General features: G+C 39.7%; 1 protein-coding gene across 5 annotated transcripts in view; it reads left to right on the top strand.

Moving 5' to 3' along the window:
* reps2 (RALBP1 associated Eps domain containing 2) overlaps positions 1 to 15,361 on the top strand; it is a 97,277-nt gene extending 81,916 nt beyond the window's left edge. For 4 of the 5 annotated variants that reach the window (XM_008107266.3, XM_062975232.1, XM_003218866.4 and 1 more), the window contains 4 exons: positions 4,539 to 4,622; positions 9,555 to 9,700; positions 11,394 to 11,499; positions 13,028 to 15,361. In XM_008107266.3, coding sequence (XP_008105473.2) covers positions 4,539 to 4,622; positions 9,555 to 9,700; positions 11,394 to 11,499; positions 13,028 to 13,096 — 405 coding nt within the window. In that variant the 3' untranslated portion in view covers positions 13,097 to 15,361. Of the gene's footprint in view, positions 1 to 4,538; positions 4,623 to 9,554; positions 9,701 to 11,393; positions 11,500 to 13,027 lie in introns of those variants that run through there. The other variant, XR_010004277.1, reaches the window with a different exon arrangement.
* Positions 15,362 to 16,224: the final 863 nt, after the last annotated feature.

The following is a 16,224-nucleotide window of genomic DNA, read 5'->3' as shown; positions in this document are numbered from 1 at the left end:
TATCACATTATATTTACATTATGCAATCACTCAAATAATGGTTGTATAATAGCAACTCAAATAATATTTCAACTTGGAAGCAAAGTTATAATCCTCCATTCTGCAGCTTATTCGGTTTTATGTAAGGCGTGTGCGGTGACACTTGCCGACATCCTTTTCAAATTACATGTCACACTGTGTTGCTTTCAGGAAACAGCGTTACGTAAGTGCCGAGAACTTTTCAGAAATCCCACTGAGGTTGAAGAACTAGCTGAGAGCAAACAAGATGGACAGATAGGAGAGGGAGGAGGAAAAGTTCAAGATGTGCAGCTGTAATGTGTTAGCTTGTTAAACTTGGCCAGAATCTGACAGCAGAAACAAACGCAACTCTGGGGAATCTCGCCTTTTAGAACCATTTATCCAATTTCCCTCACTTCCCTTTTCTCTGAGGTCCGTATCCTCTCTCAGTCTTTCAGTCTCTCTCCCCCCCCCCACTTTTCTACCAATTTACTTTCTACCTTCCTTTTAGAGCCAAATAATATACCTTCACACACATGCTCTGGGACCATAATCAGTAGGCTTGATCGATCCACGAAAAATTTGATTCTAAACTCGTTTCAAAACTAGAGGGGGGCAGCTTTTCGTTTCTGATGGTATTTCCGAATTTGGCCCCCCAAAAAATTCGAAATTAACGAAAATTCATTATTTTCTAAATTAATTCGTTAATGGCGGACGCGCATGCGCAATTCCCAAAAACAGCACAGAGGGAGAGGACTTTACAGGACTCTCCCACCCTCATTTTTTGAGTGATCTTCTTCCAACTTGGTACAGTGGTAGAACACATTTAACACTGATAGCTCACCAGAATTTGGAACGTTTCCCTTATCCTCTGATTTTTGGCGAATTTTCATAGCTTTTATAATAAACCATTTTTTAATAATTGCAGAAATCTGTTCCTGGTTTGAAAGTCTTATTTCCTGTTAAATTGGGTTGTCTTTACTGTGAAAGTCATTGTTCTACTTCAGAAACTTTGTTTTTGTGGCTGAAACTTTGTTAAATTGGTGTGTGTGTGATATATACTGTGTATATATAATATATATATAGTCCCTGCATAATGTGTGTGTGTGTGTGTGTGTGTGTATAGGTAAAGGTAAAGGTATCCCTTGACGTTAAGTTCAGTCATGTCTGACTCTGGGGGTTGGTGCTCATCTCCATTTCTAAGCCCAAGAGCCAGTGTTGTCCATAGACACCTCCAAGGTCATGTGGCCGGCATGACTACATGGAGTGCCATTACCTTCCCGCCAGAGCGGTACCTATTGATCTACTCACATTGGCATGTTTTCAAGCTGCTAGGTTGGCAGAAGCTGGAGCTAACAGCGGGCACTCACTCTGCTCCCGGGATTTGAACCTGGGACCTTTCGGTCTGCAAGTTCAGCAGCTCAGTGCTTTAACACACTTCGCCATCGGGGCTCATGTATATATAATATACATACACATACACACAATGTGGAGAATATGTGGAAAGGTAGATAGATAGATAAGTTGGGAGCCACAGCGAAGGCACCTTCCTGGGAGCAAGGTCTAATAATAATAATAATAATAATAATAATAATAATAATAATAATAATAAAAAATCCCTTACAATATCCAAGATGGGTACCATTATTGGCAGAGAAAGCCAAGCTGTAGGAGTTGAAATCCAATCATTTATCCTCCCTATAGAATCAATTTTATATGCATTTTTAGCTACAGAAAAGCTAAAATCAGGACAGTAAAAGAACAACACCCAGAAAATGGGAATTCCAGACAGGAAACAATCAGGGCCAGCTAATACCTCCCAACAAAGGATTCCCCCAAGGTAGGAAGCAGCCAGGCTTTGAAGCTGCAAGGCTATTCAATGCTAATCAAGGTGACCAATTGCAACATTCACACTTGCCTCCCACAGACAAGAGTTCTTTCTCCCACCCTGGACCTTCCACAGATATATAAACCCCACTTGCCTAGCTTCGCACAGACGTCAAAACCTCTGAGTATCAGGCCTGAGCTGAGGCGAGGCGGCGGCGGCCATTTTCCCCCTCCGTCTTCCTCCTCCTCCTCGGCCTCCTTCCCCCTCGCCCCCTCCCATTGGCTGAGCCCGTGACGCCCCTTTTGCTGAGGGGCAAAAGGAAAGGGCCTGAATGGTGGGAGTTTGGGTGATTTGCAAAAGCTTTTTTTTCCTAACGAAAAAAACGACGACATAACGAAAAACGGCCTCTCGCGATTCGAAACCGCGATATCCAGACGTGTGGACAACCAATGCCGTATATTGCTTCAAAACAAACGAAAATAACGAATTAATAACGGTTAATGGGTAAAACGAATTATTTGAGCAAGCCTAATAATCAGTGATTCCTATGTTAATCAGGTAATCTTATCACTGCTAGTCTAAAGAAATTTTCATATTCAACACAGAATCTAGTATAAATATCTAAGGCTGTATCTTAATGCTCCACATCCAAAATCTGCATGTGCAACACAGCAAATGCACAACTGGCAGAGGAGCATTCTGCACTGCAAGTGAGTACCACCAGTGTGCTGGGTGCTGAAAATGGTTAAGTTCATCTTCTTTCAAAACTATTACATTTGTGGCACATTGTCACAGTGCTTTATTCAAGGATCCAAGTACTTTTTCTCTGTGTCTAGTTGTTCTGCAGCATGTCTTCAGCATCAAGTGGACTTTTGGACCTTCCACACACACACACTACAGGATTCGTGGCTGGTTTTCTGCTTGTGTTGTTAAAATGTCCCAGGGGTCAGATATTTTCTACTTGTTTGGCAGATGATTTAATGTTGGGAGCACAGGAAGCTTACAGCAGTAGCATTCAATATGTGTGGAACCAGCCAAAAAGGATACGTAGGAGAGAAGCTTACTCATTATATTCCTCCTCTCCCCACCCTTATAATGGCTGTAAATTATTTATGACATCACATGGCAGATCTATCTTTATTGTATATCTCAGTGATCATCATCCTTGGAAGACTTGTCCCCTTTATTTATTTCAGTGTGGAGCAATCATTTATTCTCTCATTGTGTGCCAATAACCTCTTCTTAGTGATGTCTGTTACCTCCAGTAGTTTACAGATGAACATATGTTGCATGAACTACATTAAGATAGAATCCTTAGCCAACAGAAGTAGTAGTATGCAACTTTCATGTTTGAAATCTTCATGTAAGTGTATGCAGTGCTCATAAGCTTTACTAGGGATTGTTGTCAGTCTTTATAAACTATCTCTCAGTCTTACTGATTGTTTTTGGATATACAGAAGGCTTCATACACATTTTCATTTTTATACTCCTTTGTAGTTCCATTTTATAAATGTTCTACACATTTTCATTCTCTTTATATATGCAGATACCTTTCTTTTCACACAATGTGTGTCTGATAGTAGAATATATTTGATTTAATATAAGTAATTATAATTTTCTTAGAATTTTACTTCTGTGTTAGAATCATACAGTTGGAAGTGACATCAAAGATAACCTAGTCCAACCCTATGCTTGATGCAACTAAAACGTTTGCCATATGTTAGTGTTGCAACCTTAAGACATAATCAGAGTGGCAAATAAATCCACCACTTAGCTCACTGCAGTTGTCTTCCATGTAGTCAATGGAGACCACATGTCAGAATTCAAACTGTTGTTACTGGAAGTAAGGAAAGTTTTTTGTTCATTAAGGGTAAGGGAAATAACAGATGTGATATTTCAGAATTGCTATAGCAACTTCCAAGTGAGTGTTTGTTTCCACTTAGCACTACTGTTCCACATGCCTAATTATCCATACAAGTCTTTCACGGGGAAATCAGCACGTGCTTGCCCATTGATGCAAGTCCCATTGTGTTCAGTGGAGCTTCCTAACTGGTAGTTCTGCATAGGTTTACATGCTCAGAATGACTGGATATTGTAGTTCATTTGAAGTTGTTTGAACTGTCTTCATCATATAATATTTCACACCATAATGCTATAATTATTTTAGGGACCTGCATATTGTATGGAATCTATGCTCTGGGCATTTGCAAATTTTGTTATTGGGAGTCAAGCAACCTACACAATTATAGAACTAAGATATAACTTTGACATGGTTCCATCCTATGGAATCTTGGAATTTGCAAGTTAAGGGCAGGACTATAATTTTCAGCCAGGAGGTTCCACTGCTTCACTGCTGATAAGTTTTCATAGGCAATTATTATAGTAGTTACAGTGGAATTATAGTGTTATAACTACATATTGCAAAATGGCCTCACTGGTGTCTGGGTTAAAGATGTGTCTCACTTAAACAGTAAATGTAAAGTCTCCTGAATTTTCCTTTTGAATTGCAGTCTTTCGCTTTAACTGAATAAGAGGTCTATTTAAAAAATCTTACTGGAGCAAGAAATAAACTTATTTCTTAGCCTTTGAAAACCAACCCTGCTGCTTCTTGGACACACTAGAATGTGATGGAAATATTTAAAACTATCCATGGATGGCTGGATGACTGATTGCTAGTTATTTGGGTGTTACCATTGATTGCATATTGTTACAGATGGAACAAGAATCTGAGGCAGAAGTACATTTGCCACTGAGTAGAGCTTCATCACAAGCAGAAGAAAATAGCCCAATAAAGAAGGTAAGTTCTAGTGATGTAAATCCAAGTTAATCATGTCACATCCTTAAAAGTTATACATTTGCAGCTTTAAGTTGCGCTTGGGATCCAAGAGTCACAATGTAATCGAATCTTGTAAACAGGGAAAGCAAATTCCATAGGGAAACATTGGATTCCAGGTATGTGTGTTCAAACAGAGCTGAAGTAGCCACAATGTTGGTGATTTTACTCAAACATTTTAAAAGGTCTAAGGAATAAAACATTAGAGCTTGTGGGATCCTCTCACCTCTGCAGGAGTATACTGTATACCATGCAGCTGTGGACAAGTCTACATAGGGACCACCAAACGCAGCGCCCAAACACGAGTCAAAGAACATGAAAGGCACTGCAGACTAACTCAACCAGAGAAATCAGCCATAGCAGAGCACCTGATGAACCAACCTGGACACAGTATATTATTTGAGAACACAGAAATGCTTGACCACGCCAACAACTATCATGTCAGACTACACAGAGAAGCCATTGAAATTCACAAACATGTGGACAACTTCAACAGAAAGGAGGAAACCATGAAAATGAACAAAATCTGGCTACCAGTATTAAAAAACTCAAAAATCAGAACAGTAAATAAGAAACAACACTGTGAGACATGGGAACTAGGGGCAGTTAACAAAGAATGCCCCCATGCAGAAAGTAGCCAGTAGGGTGCAAATTAGGGTGATTATCTGCAACATTTACACTGGCCTCCAACTAACAAGAGTTCTTCCCTCACCCTGGACTTCCCACAGATATATATAAACCTTCCTTGCTTAGTTTCTTCATACCTCGCAACTTTTGAGGATGCCTGCCATAGATGTGGGCGAAATGTCAAGAGAGAATACTTCTAGAACATGGCCATACAGCCCGGAAAACATACAACAACCCATCAGAGCTTGTTTTTTACAAGTTAGAGGAAAATGTTGATATTTTCAGGCAGACCAGAAGAACACAACTGCTGATCCCAACAGGGCTTGGTTGGGTCAAGCAGGTTTGCCTTGGGATGACAGGTCCTCTTCAGAGGAGCAGAAGGCAGCAGCTGGGTTTTGCTGTGCATTCTCTAGCAAGTCTCCCAGGTGGAGGAAGCAGCTGAGGAGAGAGGCAGCATGTCTCCTGAAATGCCCTCTCCAGCAGGCGTGTCTAGCAGACGCCAGTTGTATCAATCCCTAGCAATCAGAGGAAAAATTCCAAGCTTCAAAGTTCTTCTCTCTCCCCACTCTTCCTCTTCTAGTCAAGCAAAGGAAAATATTTCCTTGCAGCAGCTGTTGCTTTCTACTTCTGCCTATTCCTCTAGCCTTGACAGGTAAAGAAAAACCAGTCCAATTATCTTTTCTTGACTCTCAAAAGTTTCCACAAACACTGTAAAAGGGCCTCACTCTTTTACCTCTCTGTCCTTTTTCTCCTGCCCCACGCAACTGCAGACACATTAGGAGATCTATGCATTATGAGGTAACATACATTTGAAGTGCTGTAATTTGGGACAATGCCTGTTGAGATGCCTATATTTATTTCTCCAGCAGAACATGGCACTAGAAATAACTCTGGCACTGTCTTTTATTGTTTTCATCACAAATATCAACTAACATCATTTAGTGCTTTAGTCATTATTTCTATTTAAACATAGAGGTTTTTAAAAAAATAATGCTCATAGAATTTATATTCACAACAAACATAGAGAAAACAAGTTGAGTATCAATTATCTAAAAGCATGGGGCCAGAAGTCGTTTGGATTTGAAGGGATTTTAGAATACCTATATTTACATATAAAGTCTGCCCTGTACACGGTTTTGTAGATTTGTTACATCTTTAGGAATTTCTAGTTCCTGCCATGTAACTCTATAGTAAACCCCTGGTGGAAGTTGACTATAGAAGCACATTGGACTACCTTATCTAAGAAACTCTAGGGCCTCCAGTGTAATTCTGTAGTCAACGTCCAACAGAAGCTAGAAAGACCCAGAGCATTTTGAAAAACTCATAGTTTTTCCACTTTTGTGAAGGCCTTACACCCCTGACCCCAGCAAATCTGGAGGGCTGACTGTACATACTGTATATAATGAGGTATCTTGGAGATGAGACCCAAGTGTGAACACAAAATTCATATAGACATTAATATACACATAGCCTGAAGTTAATTTTATACAATATTTTAAAATAATGTTGGCATCAAACAAAGTTTGTGTCCATTGAACCATCAAAACACAAAGCTGTCACTATCTCAATCACTCATGGGGACAATTTTGGATGTTGTGGTATTTTGGATTTTGGGATTCTAGATAAGGGAGGCTCAACATTGTTATCCCAGACAATTCATAATCACTCTAAAATAGCAACAGTGGTTACATAGCTAAGGAAAACTGGCAACTGCATGGTACCCAACTGATCATACGTTTTTATGGCATCATGGAGGAAAAGCAAAGCAGCTGGAATAAAACTCTACTTTCTTCGTCCCATCAGTGCCTTGTCAAATAGTTCCTGTGCTTATTGGACTCTTCTGGAAAAAAGAAGCTTGTAAGGGAATAAGTAGTCCTGGGTTCACACAGCAGCATAGGCATTTGTGAAGAGGAGGGACACTTGTTTAATGTAATGATTCAAATTATAAGCAACATCCTGCAGGTGCCTGAGAAAGTACTGTCAACATATTCCATGTGACAATTTCAATAGATGAGTTATCTTGGGAAAGAGTCCTGTTTTTCCTAGAAACACAGAAGCACAAACAGTGCTGGAAAAATCTGGTTTCCCTGCTACAGAACAAGACATCTGGACTGCACACAACAAATTGGCAACAACTGCAAACTGACCATCAAAAACTTGATCAGCTGGAAGGGCCCCAAGTAGACTATGTTATACTAGATAATGCATTGTTTCTCTTCCAAGTCTTTAGTCTATTAAAGTTACCGATACATGGTCTGCAAGCCTTAATTATAGACTCTTATGGAACATGGTTCAAATCATTCAACCCACAAAACTAGCTATAAAAAATTCTTGAGTGTGTTTCTGTTGCAATACTGTTACCAGTCTAGATGGGAAGACCTTTTTTGTATTTTCGCTTCCCTTCCTCTTTGTTTCTCTGAACAACCTTTAGTGTTACTTCTAGTCTATTTTTGCAAGTAGTGTTTTTAAATATTGTCTGAATCCAAATAACTTTGTTACAAAAGTATCTTTGCCATGCTAATTTCAAGGATTATAATTTTTTTAATTATAGTTTTTATTGAAACTTTGGTAATACATGAAAGTGATATGGGGGCTGTAAACTAAAGGAAAAGTTAGTGAGGGAAAATTGGGGGTGAGGGAAGATGGAGTGGTAAGGAAAATAAATAAAATAAATAAAAGGATTATACAATTTAAAAGGGTATATTTATTTCAATAAGTATTTTGATCCAGGAGGCTATATAGTGGTCTGGGTGTTGGACTAGGAGTATGGGAGACCATGGTTTGAATCCCATCTCAACGGAAACTCACTAGATGATCTTGAATAAGTTACACTCTCCCAGCTTCAGAAGAAGGCAATGACAACATTCTTCTGTACAAAACTTATCAAGATAGGAATGCTATAAGAAAAGTCTCAGATGGAATTAGGATCAACTTGAAAGCACATAACAACATCAAACCTTGTATATATTATTGTACTACACATGTGCTTAACAATAGAGAAAATTCTGAAGACTTTTCTTTTAGTTGATTCTGACCTAAATTATGGTTTTTAACAAATGACATGATTGTTGTATGTCTTTCGGGCTGTGTGGCCATGTTCCAGAAGCATTCTCTCCTGACGTTTCGCCCACATCTATGGCAGGCATCCTCAGAGGTTGTGAGGTATGGATAAACTAAGTAAGGAAAGGAAAGAATATATATCTGTGTCCAAGGTGTGGCAAGAGTCCTTTGTCACTGGGAGCCAGCATTAATGTTTCAGTTAATCACCCTAATTAGCATTGGAGATGTTTTGTCCCTTGCCTGGGGGCATCCTTTGTTCAGTCAACACAAAAATGGTCCAACACAAAAATGCTGGACCATTCCAACAACTATCATGTCAGACTACACAGAGAAGCCATTGAAATCCACAAGCATGTGGACAACTTTAACAGAAAGGAAGAAACCATGAAAATGAACAAAATCTGGCTACCAGTATTACAAAACTCCAAAATCAAAACAGTAGATGGGAACCAACACAATGAAGGCTTGACTGAACAAAGGATGCCCCCAGGCAAGGGACAAAACATCTCCAATGCTAATTAGGGTGATTAACTGAAACATTAATGCTGGCTCCCAGTGACAAAGGACTCTTGCCACACCTTGGACACAGATATATATTCTTTCCTTTCCTTACTTAGTTTATCCATACCTCACAACCTCTGAGGATGCCTGCCATAGATGTGGGCGAAACGTCAGGAGAGAATGCTTCTGGAACATGGCCACACAGCCCGAAAGACATACAACAACCCTGTGATCCCGGCCATGAAAGCCTTCGACAACAAAATGACATGATGATGATACTTCTGAGATCAGAGTGGACAAGTGTGTAAGAAGTGGGGGCAGGATTTCATTTCCCCCCGTTCGCTGTATGGACACATCCAATCTGACTGGAAGGGTGCAGTGCCAATTCCGGTTTTGGGAATTAATCAAAATATGGCTGTTTTCTTTGATGTTGGAAGAAGAAGGCAATACAAATTATTGTGTCTATGTGACTGTTGGAGCATTTGGTTTGTGAGAGTTGGCTAGAAATCTAGGGGTTTGGGGGATCTCCAAGAGGCTTTAAGGGCCACAGAAAGATGCCGGCTCCAGAGCAACATGTGGCTCACAAGCCAAATTTTCCCCAGCTGACTTTAGTAAAATTTTGCAAATGTAAATGGTATGCAGTAGATTTTGTTGTTGTTTTCCTGCCTGATAATGAAAAGTATTTACAAACTTTCTTTTTTATCACAGGAGGTTTTGCTCACTCAGCCACCATCCAAACCGATCCGCAGGAAATTTCATCCTGAAAGTCAGATGCTGGAGAATCAGGAAGTTTCTCCCACAAAAAGTGTAGCCTCTTCTTTACCGGCCATCAAGTCTCACCATTCGATCCCAAAGTAAACAAGCTGCCTTAAGCTTCAGCATGAAAAAGTGGTCTTTGCACCAATATAGAGGGGCATCAGATGTCCTAAAGGAGGAATTTGGGAGAAAGTGCAAGTGAGTTGCTCTCCCTTTAACATATTGGAAGTTTGGGAATAATTTTCTGTTTTGAGCAATGAATAAGCAAAAGGGATTACTTGTGCAACTCACTTGTTCTTTCTTGCAAATCCCACTGACTCACTAGAAATATATCCAAGCTGCTAAAATACTGTTTTCTAAATTGAATGAGAAACAGTTTATTTAGGACAGTTAATTCATGGTTCAGAGATGGGTGGAAGATCTTAATGTACAACAAGATACTGAAGAGATGAACTTCACGTTCTTTCTGGACTATTAAAAAGTGTTCTAATACTAGTACAATGCAAAAATAATAGAATATTTTTGTTTCAAACTAGAGAAGTTGTGAGATGTAGAAGAAGTATAATAAAGAGGTCGGGAGGAAATTTTCAAGAGAAAGCAGTGAGATTCTGTTCTAAAAATTGTTAATTGTTAACTCAGCTTCAGAGAAAAAAGCTAACAGCCTTTGCTGTTTTTAACATAATGTATCTGTCTTGGGTCAAATTGTCATTTAAGAGCAGCTAATATCCCTGTCTATATTTCCCAGTTTTTCTTCTTTTTAAAGATGAAAATTGCCAACACATTCAGTAACTAAAGCTGTAAAATAGCAAACCAATGGGATTTCAAAGGATAAACTGTTGAAAATTGAACTTCCAGCCCTCCCATTTAGGGCTGATCTGTGTACTCCAAAGGCACAGAAAAGCAGCAATGCATTAAATCAATACTGATGTTTTGCTGAAGTTTTGTCATATTCAGCTCTCCTTTAGGTAAAGGTAAAGGTTTCCCCTGATGTTAAGTCCAGTCATGTCTGACTCTGGGGGTTGGTGCTCATCTCCATTTCTAAACCGAAGAGCCGACGTTGTCCGTAGACACCTCCAAGGTCATGTGGCCGGCATGACTACATGGAGCACCATTACCTTCCCGCTGGAGCGGTACCTATTGATCTACTCACATTGGCATGTTTTCGAACTGCTAGGTTGGCAGGAGCTGGAGCTAGCAGTGGTCGCTCCCGCCGCTCCCGGGTTAGAGCCTGGGACCTTGGTCTGCAAGTTCAGCAGTTCAGTGCTTTAACACACTTCGCCACCGGGGTTCCAGCTCTCTTTTAGCTGGATGAAAATTAAGCATCTTTCTAGATGTTAATGTTCTTTTTAAGAAACAAACTCTCTAGAAGAAAAGTTTCTACATAGAATGATAGGTGTTAGTTTACCTGAACCACAGACTGGAAAACCCTTCTGTGGACTGATCTTGAGCCCAAGTATTGGTATCTGGGGAAGCTGCTTTTTCCAAAGCAATGATGGGGAAAGTGTTTAAGCATAGCTTTTAAAATGGTAGCACAGGAATATCTGAAATACGTCAACATATTTCTTCTTTTCATTTTGTGAAGAATGTATTGTGTAATGTATTCTGAAAGTACTTAATTCTCTGAAGCGGCTTGATTTTTATAAATATGCAGCTGAATTCTCCCCCCGCCCCCCACCTTCCTCCCTTTGCTTTGGTTTTTAATAGGAGCATCATGCTTCCTTTATCAGTCAGGTGGAAGTTCTTCTGCCTGAAAATTGTTTATTTTTGCTCTTCTTTTTCTCTCTCTGGCAGACAGTCTTCAAAACAGAAGAAAGCTATTCAGACTGCTATTCGTAAAAACAAAGAAGCCAATGCAGTGCTAGCTCGGTTGAATAGTGAACTCCAACAGCAGCTGAAGGTAAAACGTAGAGACTTAAATATATATTAAAATTCTCCAACCTATGCTGCCTGTCTCTACTTGTCCTTTTTTATAGAAGGTAGTGTAAAACTGTAGCAATGGAAATAGAAAGATGTCTTTCCTACAATCTAGAAATGTAGAAATAGCAGATAGCAGCGAACTATATCTAAAGGTGCCTTTCCATTAATGAGAAGGCTCTTGAATCCAGCAAAAGTTCTCACAAACTGCTATAGGAGGTGGGTGGTTTTGGTCAATTTCCTGATACGGTCGCCATAGGTCATAATTGGCTTGATGGGAAATAACAACAAACAAGAAAAGGGTCTCCCATGAAAATTGGGAGAAACTAGAATCAAGAATCAAAAGCACCCAATTTGTGAATAAAATTCTGGGCACTGGCTTGTCTTATAGTGGAGATCATAGTTGTGGCTTTCCTCTCAGGTAGTGAGGTTAAAATGCAATAAGATTTATATTGTATGCTAGATGTATCACTGTAAGAGATAATAGCATGATTTTATACAATGGAGTCCTTCTGGACAACAAGTTAAACATGAGCCAACAATGTGAAGCGGCAGCTAAAAAAGCCAATGGGATTTTGGCCTGCATAAATAGGAGTACAGTATCTAGATCGAGGGAAGTCATGCTACCCCTCTATTCTGCCTTGGTCAGACTACACCTGGAATCCTGTGTCCAATTCTGGGCACCACAGTTGAAGGGAGATGTTGACAAGCTGGAATGTGAATAGGGGAGGGCAACTAAAATGATCAAGGGTCTGGAAAACAAGCCCTATGAGGAGCAGCTTAAAGAGCTGGCGATGTTTAGCCTGCACAAGAGAAGGCTGAAAGGAGACATGATGGCCATGTATAAATATGTGAGGGGAAGTCATAGGGAGAAGGGAGCAAGCTTGTTTCCTGCTGCTCTGGAAACTAGGACATGGAACAACAACTTCAAATTACAGAAAAGGAGATTCCACCTGAACATTAGGAAGAACTTCCTCACTGTGAGAGCTATTCAGCAGTGAAACCCTCTCTCTGCCCCAGAATGTGGTGGAGGCTCCTTCTTTGGAGGCTTTTAAACAGAGGCTGGATGGCCACCTGTCAGGGGTGGGTGCTTTGAATGCGATTTTCCTGCTTCTTGGCAGGGGGTTGGACTGGATAGATCATGAGGTCTCTTCCAACTCTATGATTGTATGATTCTAATAGATCAATAAGACATTCTATTGAAAGTCCATGTCTTTTTAATACATGCCCCTGCATTAATACACCCTGATTTTCTAAATCATCTGGCAATCCCAGGGAACTTGATGTTTACATTCAGGGAGCAAAGCAATGCAACATTCAAACAATGGTAATGCATCCTAACAGCCAACGTATGTGTTTTAGTCTGTTTTGCAATGGCCTTATATGCTGAAAAAAAAAACCCCTATAAACAGTTATGGAGTGATTGCAGAAGCTGATTTCATTTGAAGGCAGGCTGTTTTGTATGTTTATGCTTTATACACTAATTGTTTTATATTGTTTGCCTTGTCTAGGAAGTTCACAGAGAACGGACTGCACTGGAAAGTCAGCTGGAGCAACTCCGGCCTGTAACTGTCTTATGACATACTGTAACAGAACGTTTGGTTCCCAGGAACTTCTAGACTTTATCCGCACAACGTATTGGCATAACCTTTTCCCACTAAGGCAACAACATGTGGACAAAAGTGACTGCCGTATTTCTTTCACATTTCTTGCACCTGTTTACTATGTGAATGAAGAAGTATACAATCTGAATGTCATATCTTTTCCCTAGAAAAATAAAACTTGTGTTCCCTAATCCTTCTTCAGGAATGCCTTAGGCAAATTTCATCTCTCATTATTATGTTTTTTAAAAAATTCCTTTAATTATTGTTTATATGCAGGTTGTGGCATTTAAATATATAGTATATATTTGTAGGAAATGTGTTTATATTTATTTTCATATCATAGTTATCTGTGGTTTTCCATGTTAGTTTTAGAATAAATCAATGGAGCATCACAGTGCTTTGTGTGTGACATTCCCTCTCCCCTTCCTTTTATGATAACTGGTCATTGCTGGATATAATACACAATTGTTCCTGTATTAGGGCACTACATGTACAGACTTGCTCTGTGATCCTTCAGATGGTAGCCTGCAACTTTCATCAAACCTAGGTATCATAGACAATAATGAGGAAAATTACAGTTTAATAATATGTTGATGCCACAGGCTACTGCTGGACACTAATTCTCATTTATGCCTACATAGCCCATTTGTTCAGTTAATATTGGACAGAATAGAGAGCAGCTCTGTGCCAGTCCTGGTTGGGGACATTTACAATTGCTCCAGCCTTACAACAGCCTTGATGGTGGATGTACTGCCTCCAGTCCTTGTGGGACAGTACATCTATAAGCTATAGACTACGTTCCTGGGCTTCAATTGGTCTAATCTTCCTGCACTTGACAGGTAAGTCCCCTCGCACCAGTATTCATTGGTGCTTTTGCTGCTGCTACTACAATAGCACCCTGAAATGAATGTATCTTGGGATGGTCAAATGTAGAGAATGTGCCATAGTTGATAGAAAGCAATCTCACCCTACTGCTAATCTATGCAATCCTTGGGAGTACTAGTGCAATGTTTTTTGTGTCCCAGGGGCTGTGAACTGCTTCTCGTGTCAGTGGTGGGTTTTTTCTTAAATGCTATCAAGTGATCATAATAATTAAACACAAAATTTAAAGACTTGTTGCTTTCAATAGTTATATAATTTAAATTGCCTATTTATTCAAATATAATTAGAAGATGTGTTATAAGTCAGCGGTATCCACAATCACTTTATGTAGCTTTAGTGAAATCCGACTTGCTTTATATATCCCATCCCACGGGGGGGGGGGGGGGGGGGGAGCGTCCACCACCTGGCTTCCCCCGTTGATCCTTTTTCCCCACAGAACTTGCCAACTCCCATCCCACAATGTAGAGCTACTTTTGGCCGGGTTCTGTGGTGTAAATGGAGAGGAACCGGCATAAGGATCAACAGGTGGAAGCCAGGTGGTGGACGTTTTCCCCCGTGGGATGGGATTTGGGGTAAGTCGAATGGTGTGGAGCATGGGGCGATGGGTTCCCCACGCCTGGCACCTCTAGATTTGCCATGATTTGTGGCAATTCCAGCAGCCAATGTGATAAGGTCATTCGTCTCACCAGTTGGGTGGGAGGGCAGGGCAGAAGTGGAATAACACTTTCATGTTTTTTGGTGTGCATTCCAGGCTCCTTCTACACAGCCATATACAATCCAGATTATCTGATTTGAACTGGATTATATGGCAGTATAGCCTCATATAATCCAGGTCAAAGCAGATAATCTGGATTATATAGTAGTGTAGAAGGGGCCCCAGAAGCATCTAACTGGCTGTTATGAGAAATAGAATATGAGATTAGGTGACCCCTTAGTAAAGTTCACCAGAAGTCTGTGTATTATTATAACTTATCCCATGTTCTTCCCTTAAAACATTCTGTGCTGTTCTGATAAACTGAGCATACTGATGAACATTAGAATACCCTAGCTTGTTTTAAAGATGTTGGTCTAGAATCATTCATGGGTAAAGCTCCACATGCAGAATATCCTTGATTCAATCCCTGGCTTCTCAAACCAGAAAGAATCCTCTCTGCAAACCAGAGGCACCATCAATAAGTGCAGAGAGTACTGTGATTGGACTCATTGTGGACTTTCCAGCAATACATTGTTACATGTGTATTAAGTGTATTCCTAAAAATTCAGGCACAACAATTCTGAGAAATGTTTACCATCCATCTGAGCTTTATGTTGCATTTCTGTATTTTGATTATTAAATATGTGCATAAATTACTCTGATAATTGGACTGAAGGGATTTCCTTAAAAGAAGTGTGTAAATACGAAAAGTCAGTAATGCATTTGTAGTTTTGTAAACTTTTACATAACTGGATAGTATGAATATCATCAATGCAAATACATTTTAAGATGATGAGAAACAGAACATCTTGGCTAGCCTTTATAAAGCTTTTATTTGAAACAGGGATCCAGAAATATTGTGTGTAAAAATGCAAAGCTCTCTAAGATAATCAAACAGTGAATGTTTTAAACTTTACTTACAAGTCACAAATGTAAACAGTGATTTGGCTTAACTTCCTAAACATGTACAGGTATGTTTCAGTTAACAAAGTAGATGTCTTCCTGGGAATAATTTCTTTAACAGAAAATTTTGCACCAGAAGTAAAAAAAATAACATGGAAATAATATGGGCTAGATTCCTACATCACAAAAAATGAAACAGCCAGACAAAATAAACTTTGCATAAATAAACAAAGCATTTTTAACCTTCTAGAGACCACTGAAAGGTTTCTTCCTAAGTTTATTGTGGGGATGACTTTTCCATTGACCAGCCTCTGTGTTTCTCCATTTTGGTAGTCAAACATATAAATTTGTGCCTTTAAAACATGCTGGTAGTTGGTGAGGCAAAAGTCTCTGCTCTTTATTCTTCTTTCTCTTTTGCTGTTCACATTTAGTAAGATATGCATGGCATAGCTGCTGTTGAATTTGCAGGCATGCAGCTACAGTAGGATCAGCTAGAGTAAAATTAATTCTTTCTTAGCTCAACTTTTATTGCATTGTTGAAAACACACTGCTGCAACCCAGTAGCCAAGGGATGCATTTTTCCAGCCTTCCTTCACCATCTTCCCCAATGACTATGTAGCAGGAG

This window comes from Anolis carolinensis, chromosome 3 (genome assembly GCF_035594765.1).
Source record: "Anolis carolinensis isolate JA03-04 chromosome 3, rAnoCar3.1.pri, whole genome shotgun sequence".
NCBI lineage: Eukaryota > Metazoa > Chordata > Lepidosauria > Squamata > Dactyloidae > Anolis > Anolis carolinensis.
The sequence above is the reverse complement of the archived record's forward strand: the minus strand, read 5'-3'. Positions and strand labels throughout refer to the sequence as shown.